The sequence below is a fragment of the Nothobranchius furzeri genome, chromosome 15, assembly GCF_043380555.1.
Source record: "Nothobranchius furzeri strain GRZ-AD chromosome 15, NfurGRZ-RIMD1, whole genome shotgun sequence".
Taxonomy (NCBI): domain Eukaryota; kingdom Metazoa; phylum Chordata; class Actinopteri; order Cyprinodontiformes; family Nothobranchiidae; genus Nothobranchius; species Nothobranchius furzeri.
Window position 1 is genome coordinate 43,578,047 of NC_091755.1, and position 15,801 is coordinate 43,593,847.

The following is a 15,801-nucleotide window of genomic DNA, read 5'->3' on the forward strand; positions in this document are numbered from 1 at the left end:
GCTATTAGTCTCCTACCCATTGTAACCTTGAAATCTAACCCTCACCCTTCACCCCACCCTAACCTTAAGGATGGTGGGTTTAAATCATTAGTCTTTAGCTGTATGCTACTAGTCTCCTACTCATTGTAACTTAGAATCTAACCCTCACCCTTCACCCCACCCTAACCTTAAGGATGGTGGGTTTAAATTATTAGTTTTTAGCTGGATGCTATTAGACTCCTACCCATTGTAACCTTGGAATCTAACCCTCACCCTTCACCCCACCCTAACCTTAAGGTTGGTGGGTTTAAATCATTAGTCTTTAGCTGTATGCTACTAGTCTCCTACTCATTGTAACTTAGAATCTAACCCTCACCCTTCACCCCACCCTAACCTTAAGGATGGTGGGTTTAAATTATTAGTTTTTAGCTGTATGCTATTAGTCTCCTACCCATTGTAACCTTGAAATCTAACCCTCACCCTTCACCCCACCCTAACCTTAAGGATGGTGGGTTTAAATTATTAGTTTTGAGCTGTATGCTATTAGTCTCCTACCCATTGTAACCTTGAAATCTAACCCTCACCCTTCACCCCACCCTAACCTTAAGGATGGTGGGTTTAAATCATTAGTTTTTAGCTGTATGTTATTAGTCTCCTACCCATTGTGACCTTGAAATCTAACCCTCACCCTTCACCCCACCCTAACCTTAAGGTTGGTGGGTTTTAATTATTAGTCTTTAGCCAAGAATGTTTAAGACTATGGAGGTTAGTTTGTGCCATCTACCCACTTTATTTTTCACCTATAAACTCAACATTCCAGCGTTTTCTGCCTGCTCATCTCTTTTCCTCTCCCATTCCTTCTCCTACATTTAGGAGCGGGAATCGGGCGAGACAGGTTAAGCCTAGACCGGCTCGGGTGTGGAGGAGCGTCATACGACGACGCCACATCTGTTACCTGTTCCTTCTCAAGTTCTTTTCTATCCCTGTTGAACCCCTAATCCTGAAGTTAGTTACAATCTTAACCAATCTTACTTTCTAGAAGCTAACCCTGAGTTGTAGCGCTAATCTTAATCTAGACCCCTTGTGGCCAATTAGTGTTCATTTAGGAAGAATGTTTAACATTATGGAGGTTAGTTCGTGCCATCTACCCACTTTACTTTTCACCTATAAACTCTACATTCCAGCATTGTCTGCCTGCTCATCTCTTCTCCTCTCCCATTCCTTCTCCTATATTTAGGAGCGGGAATCGGGCGAGACAGGTTAAGCCTAGACCGGCTCGGGTGTGGATGAGCGTCATACGACGACGCCACATCTGTTACCTGTTCTTCATCAAATTCTTTTCCATCCCTGTTTCTTTCTTCTTTTTCTTCCTTTTTTCTGTATTATTTATTCTGTCTTTCTCGTTTGTTCTTTATTCTATCTTTTCAATCTTTTCCTATTCTGTTTTTCTATTCTACATTGAGACAAACCAACATTGGAGGGGAGTTTCTGAGTGACACGCGCCGGCCCGTGCATTGCCAGTGACTCTCTACTCCAAACTGTTTTGGTCAAGGTACTGATTCAGGGGGATGTCACTGAGATACATCTACTCCACCTAAACCCTAACCCTAACCCTAACCCTAACCCTAACCCAACCAATCATATCTCCGGCTAGGAAGGTCGTAGAGACTTGTGGGTGGTACCGTTGGATTCGGCGTGGCCACAAATGGGGGGGTAGCCGCGGTCCCTAAGCTAAGAACCAACTTTTCCGGCCGTGAGAGATGTTTGATTGTTTTTACCCATGATGCTTTGCGGCAATCTTGGGGTCTTTGGTACCCCCGCCTCCAGCCGGTCCCCCTGAGCGCGGCAAAAGTTGAATGGTGGCTCTGAGTGGTTCAGAGCCAGAAAGAACCGCGATCATCAAGTGGTACTTACCCCCTATTCCTAACCCTAACCCTAACCCTAACCCTAACCCTAACCCTAACCCTAACCTTAAGGATGGTGGGTTTAAATTATTAGTTTTTAGCTGTATGCTATTAGTCTCCTACCCATTGTAACCTTGAAATCTAACCCTCACCCTTCACCCCACCCTAACCTTAAGGATGGTGGGTTTAAATCATTAGTCTTTAGCTGTATGCTACTAGTCTCCTACTCATTGTAACTTAGAATCTAACCCTCACCCTTCACCCCACCCTAACCTTAAGGATGGTGGGTTTAAATTATTAGTTTTTAGCTGGATGCTATTAGACTCCTACCCATTGTAACCTTGGAATCTAACCCTCACCCTTCACCCCACCCTAACCTTAAGGTTGGTGGGTTTAAATCATTAGTCTTTAGCTGTATGCTACTAGTCTCCTACTCATTGTAACTTAGAATCTAACCCTCACCCTTCACCCCACCCTAACCTTAAGGATGGTGGGTTTAAATTATTAGTTTTTAGCTGTATGCTATTAGTCTCCTACCCATTGTAACCTTGAAATCTAACCCTCACCCTTCACCCCACCCTAACCTTAAAGATGGTGGGTTTAAATTATTAGTTTTGAGCTGTATGCTATTAGTCTCCTACCCATTGTAACCTTGAAATCTAACCCTCACCCTTCACCCCACCCTAACCTTAAGGATGGTGGGTTTAAATCATTAGTTTTTAGCTGTATGTTATTAGTCTCCTACCCATTGTGACCTTGAAATCTAACCCTCACCCTTCACCCCACCCTAACCTTAAGGTTGGTGGGTTTTAATTATTAGTCTTTAGCCAAGAATGTTTAAGACTATGGAGGTTAGTTTGTGCCATCTACCCACTTTATTTTTCACCTATAAACTCAACATTCCAGCGTTTTCTGCCTGCTCATCTCTTTTCCTCTCCCATTCCTTCTCCTACATTTAGGAGCGGGAATCGGGCGAGACAGGTTAAGCCTAGACCGGCTCGGGTGTGGAGGAGCGTCATACGACGACGCCACATCTGTTACCTGTTCCTTCTCAAGTTCTTTTCTATCCCTGTTGAACCCCTAATCCTGAAGTTAGTTACAATCTTAACCAATTTTACTTTCTAGAAGCTAACCCTGAGTTGTAGCGCTAATCTTAATCTAGACCCCTTGTGGCCAATTAGTATTCATTTAGGAAGAATGTTTAACATTATGGAGGTTAGTTCGTGCCATCTACCCACTTTACTTTTCACCTATAAACTCTACATTCCAGCATTGTCTGCCTGCTCATCTCTTCTCCTCTCCCATTCCTTCTCCTATATTTAGGAGCGGGAATCGGGCGAGACAGGTTAAGCCTAGACCGGCTCGGGTGTGGATGAGCGTCATACGACGACGCCACATCTGTTACCTGTTCTTCATCAAATTCTTTTCCATCCCTGTTTCTTTCTTCTTTTTCTTCCTTTTTTCTGTATTATTTATTCTGTCTTTCTCGTTTGTTCTTTATTCTATCTTTTCAATCTTTTCCTATTCTGTTTTTCTATTCTACATTGAGACAAACCAACATTGGAGGGGAGTTTCTGAGTGACACGCGCCGGCCCGTGCATTGCCAGTGACTCTCTACTCCAAACTGTTTTGGTCAAGGTACTGATTCAGGGGGATGTCACTGAGATACATCTACTCCACCTAACCTCGCCTGTGCCTTCGGACTAACGGAACTCCTCAAAACCACAGGTTGGCAACCATTACAGCCCAACCCTAGACAGCCTCCAACCCTCACCCTCCTCCCTTCTTCCCTTCCCCTCCCTCCAGTCCCAACTCCCTCCCCACTCCCCCCCCTCTCTCTCTCTCTCTCTCTCTCTCTCTCTCTCTCTCTCTTTTTTTTTTTTTTTCTTTTTTTCTCTCTTAATATGATAAAATTACTATATTTTGATTAGGATTCATTTGAACATTAATGAAAGGCACTGCACCTTTATGATTTTAAACGCAGCTGTTTAATTTCTGTTATCAACACTTTAGTAATCTCTCTTTTCACCACCGGAGTGTGCTGATGTGAGGTTGACAGGGTCAGCTTGTTGGGGATCGGACAGTTCTTTCTTTTCACCACTGGAGTGTGCTATTTGGAAGTTGACAGGGTTAGCTGGTTGGGGATCGGACAGTTCTTTCTTTTCACCACTGGAGTGTGCTATTTGGAGGTTGACAGGGGCAGCTGGTTGGGGATCTGACAGTTTCTTTCTTTTCACCACTTGATGGTGCTATTTAGAGGTTGACAAGAGAAGCTGATTTAGGATCTGACAATAATCTTTCTTTTCACTACTGGAGGGTGCTATTTAGAGGTTGACGGGGGAAGCTTATTTGGGATCTGAAGGGAGGGGGGGCGGCTGGTGTTTGGTGTGGGGAGTGGGGACGCTTTGGCTGTGGTTAATTAGCTGCCCTGTAGAGGTTGGTTTACCATTTGTGATTACTTCTATAGTCATTAGTTTGCATCCTGGATGGTGGGGGGTTATCTTATTTAAATTGGATAGGGGACTTTAAATTCTTCTCAATCTATATTGCAAAAAAATAAGGGAAGTGGTTTAGGTGGACTTTGGGTGTTGTTAGTGGAGACGCTTTGGCTGCAGTGAATAAGCTGCCTTGTAGAGAGTTGTTTACCATTTGTGATTACTTCTGTAGACACTAGTTTGCAGTCTGGATGGTGGGGGCTCTGGTAATAGGTTGAGCGGACTTGGAGATGTATTTTATTCTTTGGTCATTTAAAGCCTTTGTGAAGTTAATGAGCTGTTTTTAGGGAATATTTTGTTATTCTGTTAGCTGGGACGTCTCCGCCTTCCTTATCTTTCCCCCTATAAAGCTTGGAGCGCAGTCATATTGTTAGCTGAGAGAGAACGAACAGCTTTGGTGCTGTTCATAGGAGAAGTCGCTGGACACATCAGCAGCTTACCGCAGCTTGTTGCTCAGAAGGATTTTTACTTGACGCCCTAATACGGTTAAACTGTTGGGAGCGTGAATATTGAACTGACATCTAATCGCAGCAAAGCCAACCGGAGCCCATAACGTAGACTGGTTTACAGGTATGAAGCTATTTTCTGGTTTTCTTTGGCGGTTTCTGAGGTTTAGTTTATCCTGGTGAAAGTGAAATGTTTAGTTTCTGTCGGTTACAGGAGGTTTGTTATTACTCTTTAAGTTCAGCTTATTGCTGCGCTGACTGGGGCTCTAATATAAAAAAACATTAGAATACGGAAGGTAATTATGAATGGCTATTTCCAACAATAAAGGTTTTTGGTTTTAGTTACTGGTTTTCATGGAGTGTCAGCAGTGTTGTCATGAGTATATTTAACAATAGTTTTTGGAAATGATTAAGGAAAGAAGTGGATGGCTAAAAGGGTGTTCAATTTCTTGTTTTCATACAGCACCAGCAGTGACTGGATTATTGTATTTAGCAACAGCTTTTGGTAATGATTAAGGAAAGAAGTGGATGGCTAAAAGTGTTCAATTTCTGGTTCTCATACAGCACCAGTAGTAAATGGATGAATACATTTAACAACAGTTTTTGGGAATGATTAAAGAAGTGGATGGCTAAAAGGATTCAATTTCCGGCTCTCATACAGTACCAGCAGTGAATTGATAATTGCATTTAACAACAGCTTTTGGTAATAATTAACGAAAGAGGTTGATGGCTAAAAGTATGCAATTTCTGGTTTTCATACAGCACCAACAGAGTGTGATTTGATTTAACAACAGCTTGTTGGAATCAATAAGAAATGAAGTGGATGGCTAACACTGTTTAATTCCTGATTTTCATAAAGCCCCAATGGTGAATGTTTGAGTTGATTTAACAACAGCTTATTGGAATCAATAAGACATAAAGTGGATGGCTAACACTGTTTAATTTCTGATTTTCATAAAGCCCCAATGGTGAATGTATGAGTTGATTTAACAACAGCTTGTTGGTAATGAGTGAGAAAAGAAGTTGATGGCTAATATTGTCCTATTTCTAATTGCAAATATAATAAGAGAAATTGATTCTTAAGTGCACAAAGAAGGCCAGACATACATGGCTTCATAACTACATGGTGATATAACCAACTTGTGACTGATGCTCTCAGGAGCTGGCCATAAATCCCTGTTGGATGTTTTTCAAAATTTAGTCTGACACACGGCGAGAATGATCACCTCGTCGGGCCACCTTGGAGTAGGATCGTATAGTGTTTAAAAGGCCGAAACGATCTGTTGATACCAAGGCACACTACTGATGATGTGTCAAGATTTGGAATAAACGAGATTGATCCAAATTAACACTTCCTTATACACTCATTTTAAGATCCAAACCTAAATCCTGCAACAACTTACTATGATTCAGCTCCCTTCCTTTGCCTTTATATAGGAAGAGTGATCTTTTGTGTTATTTCAGGTTGACATAAATTACATGATTATGATGTTTGTCTGGGATTTCTTCAATTTCGCTTGATTATACTTTCTTAGTCCTAAAGATGTCTTCTTGGTTATTACAGTTACAGGAGTTTCTGGGTTTGCTTAACTAACGCCGCTCATGGAAGGAAATATAGTTATGTTTTTAGGATGGAGTTACAAATACTGTTTTAAACGATGGACGTCTGTTAATGCTACCTATTTATCTTATTTTTAGCCCCTGACCCTGATCTTTCGCTCTAACCCTAACCAAGGCCTTGGGCCGTTCAGGATAAGGTGATGCATAATGTTTTAAACTATGGAGGTCTGTTAATGCCACCTATTTATCTTATTTTTAGCCCTGGACCCTGAACTTACGCTCTAACCCTAACCAAACTTAGAATCTAACCCTCACCCTTTACCCCACCCTAACCTTAAGGATGGTGGGTTTAAATCATTAGTCTTTACCTTTATGCTACTAGTCTCCTACTCATTGTAACTTAGAATCTAACCCTCACCCTTCACCCCACCCTAACCTTAAGGGTGGTGGGTTTAAATCTCTAGTCTTTACCTGTATGCTACTAGTCTCCTACTCATTGTAACTTAGAATCTAACCCTCACCCTTCACCCCACCCTAACCTTAAGGATGGTGGGTTTAAATTATTAGTTTTTAGCTGTATGCTATTAGTCTCCTACCCATTGTAACCTTGAAATCTAACCCTCACCCTTCACCCCACCCTAACCTTAAGGATGGTGGGTTTAAATCATTAGTTTTTAGCTGTATGCTATTAGTCTCCTACCCATTGTGACCTTGAAATCTAACCCTCACCCTTCACCCCACCCTAACCTTAAGGTTGGTGGGTTTTAATTATTAGTCTTTAGCCAAGAATGTTTAAGACTATGGAGGTTAGTTTGTGCCATCTACCCACTTTACTTTTCACCTATAAACTCAACATTCCAGCGTTTTCTGCCTGCTCATCTTTTTTCCTCTCCCATTCCTTCTCCTACATTTAGGAGCGGGAATCGGGCGAGACAGGTTAAGCCTAGACCGGCTCGGGTGTGGAGGAGCGTCATACGACGACGCCACATCTGTTACCTGTTCCTTCTCAAGTTCTTTTCTATCCCTGTTGAACCCCTAATCCTGAAGTTAGTTACAGTCTTAACCAATTTTACTTTCTAGAAGCTAACCCTGAGTTGTAGCGCTAATCTTAATCTAGACCCCTTGTGGCCAATTAGTATTCATTTAGGAAGAATGTTTAACATTATGGAGGTTAGTTCGTGCCATCTACCCACTTTACTTTTCACCTATAAACTCTACATTCCAGCATTGTCTGTCTGCTCATCTCTTCTCCTCTCCCATTCCTTCTCCTATATTTAGGAGCGGGAATCGGGCGAGACAGGTTAAGCCTAGACCGGCTCGGGTGTGGATGAGCGTCATACGACGACGCCACATCTGTTACCTGTTCTTCATCAAATTCTTTTCCATCCCTGTTTCTTTCTTCTTTTTCTTCCTTTTTTCTGTATTATTTATTCTGTCTTTCTCGTTTGTTCTTTATTCTATCTTTTCAATCTTTTCCTATTCTGTTTTTCTATTCTACATTGAGACAAACCAACATTGGAGGGGAGTTTCTGAGTGACACGCGCCGGCCCGTGCATTGCCAGTGACTCTCTACTCCAAACTGTTTTGGTCAAGGTACTGATTCAGGGGGATGTCACTGAGATACATCTACTCCACCTAACCTCGCCTGTGCCTTCGGACTAACGGAACTCCTCAAAACCACAGGTTGGCAACCATTACAGCCCAACCCTAGACAGCCTCCAACCCTCACCCTCCTCCCTTCTTCCCTTCCCCTCCCTCCAGTCCCAACTCCCTCCCCACTCCCCCCCCCTCTCTCTCTCTCTCTCTCTCTCTCTCTCTCTCTCTCTCTTTTTTTTTTTTTCTTTTTTTCTCTCTTAATATGATAAAATTACTATATTTTGATTAGGATTCATTTGAACATTAATGAAAGGCACTGCACCTTTATGATTTTAAACGCAGCTGTTTAATTTCTGTTATCAACACTTTAGTAATCTCTCTTTTCACCACCGGAGTGTGCTGATGTGAGGTTGACAGGGTCAGCTTGTTGGGGATCGGACAGTTCTTTCTTTTCACCACTGGAGTGTGCTATTTGGAAGTTGACAGGGTTAGCTGGTTGGGGATCGGACAGTTCTTTCTTTTCACCACTGGAGTGTGCTATTTGGAGGTTGACAGGGGCAGCTGGTTGGGGATCTGACAGTTTCTTTCTTTTCACCACTTGATGGTGCTATTTAGAGGTTGACAAGAGAAGCTGATTTAGGATCTGACAATAATCTTTCTTTTCACTACTGGAGGGTGCTATTTAGAGGTTGACGGGGGAAGCTTATTTGGGATCTGAAGGGAGGGGGGGCGGCTGGTGTTTGGTGTGGGGAGTGGGGACGCTTTGGCTGTGGTTAATTAGCTGCCCTGTAGAGGTTGGTTTACCATTTGTGATTACTTCTATAGTCATTAGTTTGCATCCTGGATGGTGGGGGGTTATCTTATTTAAATTGGATAGGGGACTTTAAATTCTTGTCAATCTATATTGCAAAAAAATAAGGGAAGTGGTTTAGGTGGACTTTGGGTGTTGTTAGTGGAGACGCTTTGGCTGCAGTGAATAAGCTGCCTTGTAGAGAGTTGTTTACCATTTGTGATTACTTCTGTAGACACTAGTTTGCAGTCTGGATGGTGGGGGCTCTGGTAATAGGTTGAGCGGACTTGGAGATGTATTTTATTCTTTGGTCATTTAAAGCCTTTGTGAAGTTAATGAGCTGTTTTTAGGGAATATTTTGTTATTCTGTTAGCTGGGACGTCTCCGCCTTCCTTATCTTTCCCCCTATAAAGCTTGGAGCGCAGTCATATTGTTAGCTGAGAGAGAACGAACAGCTTTGGTGCTGTTCATAGGAGAAGTCGCTGGACACATCAGCAGCTTACCGCAGCTTGTTGCTCAGAAGGATTTTTACTTGACGCCCTAATACGGTTAAACTGTTGGGAGCGTGAATATTGAACTGACATCTAATCGCAGCAAAGCCAACCGGAGCCCATAACGTAGACTGGTTTACAGGTATGAAGCTATTTTCTGGTTTTCTTTGGCGGTTTCTGAGGTTTAGTTTATCCTGGTGAAAGTGAAATGTTTAGTTTCTGTCGGTTACAGGAGGTTTGTTATTACTCTTTAAGTTCAGCTTATTGCTGCGCTGACTGGGGCTCTAATATAAAAAAACATTAGAATACGGAAGGTAATTATGAATGGCTATTTCCAACAATAAAGGTTTTTGGTTTTAGTTACTGGTTTTCATGGAGTGTCAGCAGTGTTGTCATGAGTATATTTAACAATAGTTTTTGGAAATGATTAAGGAAAGAAGTGGATGGCTAAAAGGGTGTTCAATTTCTTGTTTTCATACAGCACCAGCAGTGACTGGATTATTGTATTTAGCAACAGCTTTTGGTAATGATTAAGGAAAGAAGTGGATGGCTAAAAGTGTTCAATTTCTGGTTCTCATACAGCACCAGTAGTAAATGGATGAATACATTTAACAACAGTTTTTGGGAATGATTAAAGAAGTGGATGGCTAAAAGGATTCAATTTCCGGCTCTCATACAGTACCAGCAGTGAATTGATAATTGCATTTAACAACAGCTTTTGGTAATAATTAACGAAAGAGGTTGATGGCTAAAAGTATGCAATTTCTGGTTTTCATACAGCACCAACAGAGTGTGATTTGATTTAACAACAGCTTGTTGGAATCAATAAGAAATGAAGTGGATGGCTAACACTGTTTAATTCCTGATTTTCATAAAGCCCCAATGGTGAATGTTTGAGTTGATTTAACAACAGCTTGTTGGAATCAATAAGACATAAAGTGGATGGCTAACACTGTTTAATTTCTGATTTTCATAAAGCCCCAATGGTGAATGTATGAGTTGATTTAACAACAGCTTGTTGGTAATGAGTGAGAAAAGAAGTTGATGGCTAATATTGTCCTATTTCTAATTGCAAATATAATAAGAGAAATTGATTCTTAAGTGCACAAAGAAGGCCAGACATACATGGCTTCATAACTACATGGTGACATAACCAACTTGTGACTGATGCTCTCAGGAGCTGGCCATAAATCCCTGTTGGATGTTTTTCAAAATTTAGTCTGACACACGGCGAGAATGATCACCTCGTCGGGCCACCTTGGAGTAGGATCGTATAGTGTTTAAAAGGCCGAAACGATCTGTTGATACCAAGGCACACTACTGATGATGTGTCAAGATTTGGAATAAACGAGATTGATCCAAATTAACACTTCCTTATACACTCATTTTAAGATCCAAACCTAAATCCTGCAACAACTTACTATGATTCAGCTCCCTTCCTTTGCCTTTATATAGGAAGAGTGATCTTTTGTGTTATTTCAGGTTGACATAAATTACATGATTATGATGTTTGTCTGGGATTTCTTCAATTTCGCTTGATTATACTTTCTTAGTCCTAAAGATGTCTTCTTGGTTATTACAGTTACAGGAGTTTCTGGGTTTGCTTAACTAACGCCGCTCATGGAAGGAAATATAGATATGGTTTTAGGATGGAGTTACAAATATTGTTTTAAACGATGGAGGTCTGTTAATGCCACCTATTTATCTTATTTTTAGCCCCTGACCCTGATCTTTCGCTCTTACCCTAACCAAGGCCTTGGGCCGTTCAGGATAAGGTGATAAATAAGGTTTTAAACTATGGAGGTCTGTTAATGCCACCTATTTATCTTAATTTTAGCCCTGGACCCTGATCTTTCGCTCTAACCCTAACCAAACCTAGAATCTAACCCTCACCCTTTACCCCACCCTAACCTTAAGGATGGTGGGTTTAAATCATTAGTTTTTAGCTGTATGCTATTAGTCTCCTACCCATTGTGACCTTGAAATCTAACCCTCACCCTTCACCCCACCCTTACCTTAAGGATGGTGGGTTTAAATTATTAGTTTTTAGCTGGATGCTATTAGTCTCCTACCCATTGTGACCTTGGAATCTAACCCTCACCCTTCACCCCACCCTAACCTTAAGGTTGGTGGGTTTAAATCATTAGTCTTTAGCTGTATGCTACTAGTCTCCTACTCATTGTAACTTAGAATCTAACCCTCACCCTTCACCCCACCCTAACCTTAAGGATGGTGGGTTTAAATTATTAGTTTTTAGCTGTATGCTATTAGTCTCCTACCCATTGTAACCTTGAAATCTAACCCTCACCCTTCACCCCACCCTAACCTTAAGGATGGTGGGTTTAAATCATTAGTTTTTAGCTGTATGCTATTAGTCTCCTACCCATTGTGACCTTGAAATCTAACCCTCACCCTTCACCCCACCCTAACCTTAAGGTTGGTGGGTTTTAATTATTAGTCTTTAGCCAAGAATGTTTAAGACTATGGAGGTTAGTTTGTGCCATCTACCCACTTTATTTTTCACCTATAAACTCAACATTCCAGCATTTTCTGCCTGCTCATCTCTTTTCCTCTCCCATTCCTTCTCCTACATTTAGGAGCGGGAATTGGGCGAGACAGGTTAAGCCTAGACCGGCTCGGGTGTGGATGAGCGTCATACGACGACGCCACATCTGTTACCTGTTCCTTCTCAAGTTCTTTTCTATCCCTGTTGAACCCCTAATCCTGAAGTTAGTTACAATCTTAACCAATCTTACTTTCTAGAAGCTAACCCTGAGTTGTAGCGCTAATCTTAATCTAGACCCCTTGTGGCCAATTAGTATTCATTTAGGAAGAATGTTTAACATTATGGAGGTTAGTTCGTGCCATCTACCCACTTTACTTTTCACCTATAAACTCTACATTCCAGCATTGTCTGCCTGCTCATCTCTTCTCCTCTCCCATTCCTTCTCCTATATTTAGGAGCGGGAATCGGGCGAGACAGGTTAAGCCTAGACCGGCTCGGGTGTGGATGAGCGTCATACGACGACGCCACATCTGTTACCTGTTCTTCATCAAATTCTTTTCCATCCCTGTTTCTTTCTTCTTTTTCTTCCTTTTTTCTGTATTATTTATTCTGTCTTTCTCGTTTGTTCTTTATTCTATCTTTTCAATCTTTTCCTATTCTGTTTTTCTATTCTACATTGAGACAAACCAACATTGGAGGGGAGTTTCTGAGTGACACGCGCCGGCCCGTGCATTGCCAGTGACTCTCTACTCCAAACTGTTTTGGTCAAGGTACTGATTCAGGGGGATGTCACTGAGATACATCTACTCCACCTAACCTCGCCTGTGCCTTCGGACTAACGGAACTCCTCAAAACCACAGGTTGGCAACCATTACAGCCCCACCCTAGACAGCCTCCAACCCTCACCCTCCTCCCTTCTTCCCTTCCCCTCCCTCCAGTCCCAACTCCCTCCCCACTTTCCCCCCCCCCCCCTCTCTCTCTCTTTTTTTTTTTTTTTTTTTTTTTTTTTTTTTTTTTCTTTTTTTCTCTCTTAATATGATAAAATTACTATATATTGATTAGGATTCATTTGAACATTAATGAAAGGCACTGCACCTTTATGATTTTAAACGCAGCTGTTTAATTTCTGTTATTAACACTTTAGTAATCTTTCTTTTCACCACCGGAGTGTGCTGATGTGAGGTTGACAGGGTCAGCTTGTTGGGGATCGGACAGTTCTTTCTTTTCACCACTGGAGTGTGCTATTTGGAGGTTGACAGGGGCAGCTGGTTGGGGATTTGACAGTTTCTTTCTTTTCACCACTGGAGTGTGTTATTTGGAGGTTGACAGGGGTAGTGGGTTGGGGATCTGACAGTTCTTTCTTTTCACCACTGGAGTGTGCTATTTGGAGGTTGACAGGGGCAGCTGGTTGGGGATCTGACAGTTTCTTTCTTTTCACCACTTGATGGCGCTATTTAGAGGTTGACAAGAGAAGCTGATTTAGGATCTGACAATAATCTTTCTTTTCACCACTGGAGGGTGCTATTTAGAGGTTGACGGGGGAAGCTTATTTGGGATCTGAAGGGAGGGGGGGCGGCTGGTGTTTGGTTTTGGGAGTGGGGACGCTTTGGCTGTGGTTAATTAGCTGCCTTGTAGAGGTTGGTTTACCATTTGTGATTACTTTTATAGTCATTAGTTTGCATCCTGGATGGTGGGGGGTTATCTTATTTAAATTGGATAGGGGACTTTAAATTCTTGTCAATCTATATTGCAAAAAAAATAAGGGTAGTGGTTTAGGTGGACTTTGGGTTTTGTTAGTGGAGACGCTTTGGCTGCAGTGAATAAGCTGCCCTGTAGAGAATTGTTTACCATTTGTGATTACTTCTGTAGACACTAGTTTGCAGTCTGGATGGTGGGGGTTCTGGTAATAGGTTTAGCAGACTTGGGGATGTATTTTATTCTTTGGTCATTTAAAGCCTTTGTGAAGTTAATGAGCTGTTTTTAGGGAAATATTTTGTTATTCTGTTAGCTGGGACGTCTCCGCCTTCCTTATCTTTCCCCCTATAAAGCTTGGAGCGCAGTCATATTGTTAGCTGAGAGAGAACGAACAGCTTTGGTGCTGTTCTTGGGAGAAGTCGCTGGACACATCAGCAGCTGACCGCAGCTTGTTGCTCAGAAGGATTTTTACTTGACGCCCTAATACGGTTAAACTGTTGGGAGCGTGAATATTGAACGGACATCTGATCGCAGCAAAGCCAACCGGAGCCCATAACGTAGACTGGTTTACAGGTATGAAGCTATTTTCTGGTTTTCTTTGGCGGTTTCTGAGGTTTAGTTTATCCTGGTGAAAGTGAAATGTTTAGTTTCTGTCGGTTACAGGAGGTTTGTTATTACTCTTTAAGTTCAGCTTATTGCTGCGCTGACTGGGGCTCTAATATAAAAAAACATTAGAATACGGAAGGTAATTATGAATGGCTATTTCCAACAATAAAGGTTTTTGGTTTTAGTTACTGGTTTTCATGGAGTGTCAGCAGTGATGTCATGAGTATATTTAACAATAGTTTTTGGAAATGATTAAGGAAAGAAGTGGATGGCTAAAAGGGTGTTTAATTTCTTGTTTTCATACAGCACCAGCAGTGAATGGATTATTGTATTTAGCAACAGCTTTTGGTAATGATTAAGGAAAGAAAGGGATGGCTAAAAGTGTTCAATTTCTGGTTCTCATACAGCACCAGTAGTAAATGGATGAATACATTTAACAACAGTTTTTGGGAATGATTAAAGAAGTGGATGGCTAAAAGGATTCAATTTCCGGCTCTCATACAGTACCAGCAGTGAATTGATAATTGCATTTAACAACAGCTTTTGGTAATAATTAACGAAAGAGGTTGATGGCTAAAAGTATGCAATTTCTGGTTTTCATACAGCACCAACAGAGTGTGATTTGATTTAACAACAGCTTGTTGGAATCAATAAGAAATGAAGTGGATGGCTAACACTGTTTAATTCCTGATTTTCATAAAGCCCCAATGGTGAATGTTTGAGTTGATTTAACAACAGCTTGTTGGAATCAATAAGAAATAAAGTGGATGGCTAACACTGTTTAATTTCTGATTTTCATAAAGCCCCAATGGTGAATGTATGAGTTGATTTAACAACAGCTTGTTGGTAATGAGTGAGAAAAGAAGTTGATGGCTAATATTGTCCTATTTCTAATTGCAAATATAATAAGAGAAATTGATTCTTAAGTGCACAAAGAAGGCCAGACATACATGGCTTCATAACTACATGGTGACATAACCAACTTGTGACTGATGCTCTCAGGAGCTGGCCATAAATCCCTTTTGGATGTTTTTCAAAATTTAGTCTGACACACGGCGAGAATGATCACCTCGTCGGGCCACCTCGGAGTAGGATCGTATAGTGTTTAAAAGGCCGAAACGATCTGTTGATACCAAGGCACACTACTGATGATGTGTCAAGATTTGGAATAAATGAGATTGATCCAAATTAACACTTCCTTATACACTCATTTTAAGGTCCAAACCTAAATCCTGCAACAACTTACTATGATTCAGCTCCCTTCCTTTGCCTTTATATAGGAAGAGTGATCTTTTGTGTTATTTCAGGTTGACATAAATTACATGATTATGATGTTTGTCTGGGATTTCTTCAATTTTGTTTGATTGTATTTTTTTAGTCCTAAAGATGTCTTCTTGGTTATTACAATTACAGGAGTTTCTGGGTTTGCTTAACTAACGCCGCTCATGGAAGGAAATATAGATATGGTTTTAGGATGGAGTTACAAATATTGTTTTAAACGATGGAGGTCTGTTAATGCCACCTATTTATCTTATTTTTAGCCCCTGACCCTGATCTTTCGCTCTTACCCTAACCAAACCTAGAATCTAACCCTCACCCTTTACCCCACCCTTACCTTAAGGATGGTGGGTTTAAATCATTAGTTTTTAGCTGTATGCTATTAGTCTCCTACCCATTGTAACCTTGAAATCTAACCCTCACCCTTCACCCCACCCTAACCTTAAGGTTGGTGG

At 41.3% G+C, this 15,801-nt stretch overlaps 1 protein-coding gene across 1 annotated transcript in view; it reads left to right on the top strand.

Annotated features, from left to right (window-relative positions):
* Nucleotides 1–6,656, top strand: part of LOC129160917 (uncharacterized) — a 24,766-nt gene extending 18,110 nt beyond the window's left edge. Inside the window, exons 17-18 of the mRNA XM_070544586.1 lie at nt 6,523–6,581; nt 6,644–6,656. Of these exons, the coding sequence (XP_070400687.1) occupies nt 6,523–6,581; nt 6,644–6,656 (72 nt within the window). The remainder of the gene's footprint in view (nt 1–6,522; nt 6,582–6,643) is intronic.
* Nucleotides 6,657–15,801: the final 9,145 nt, after the last annotated feature.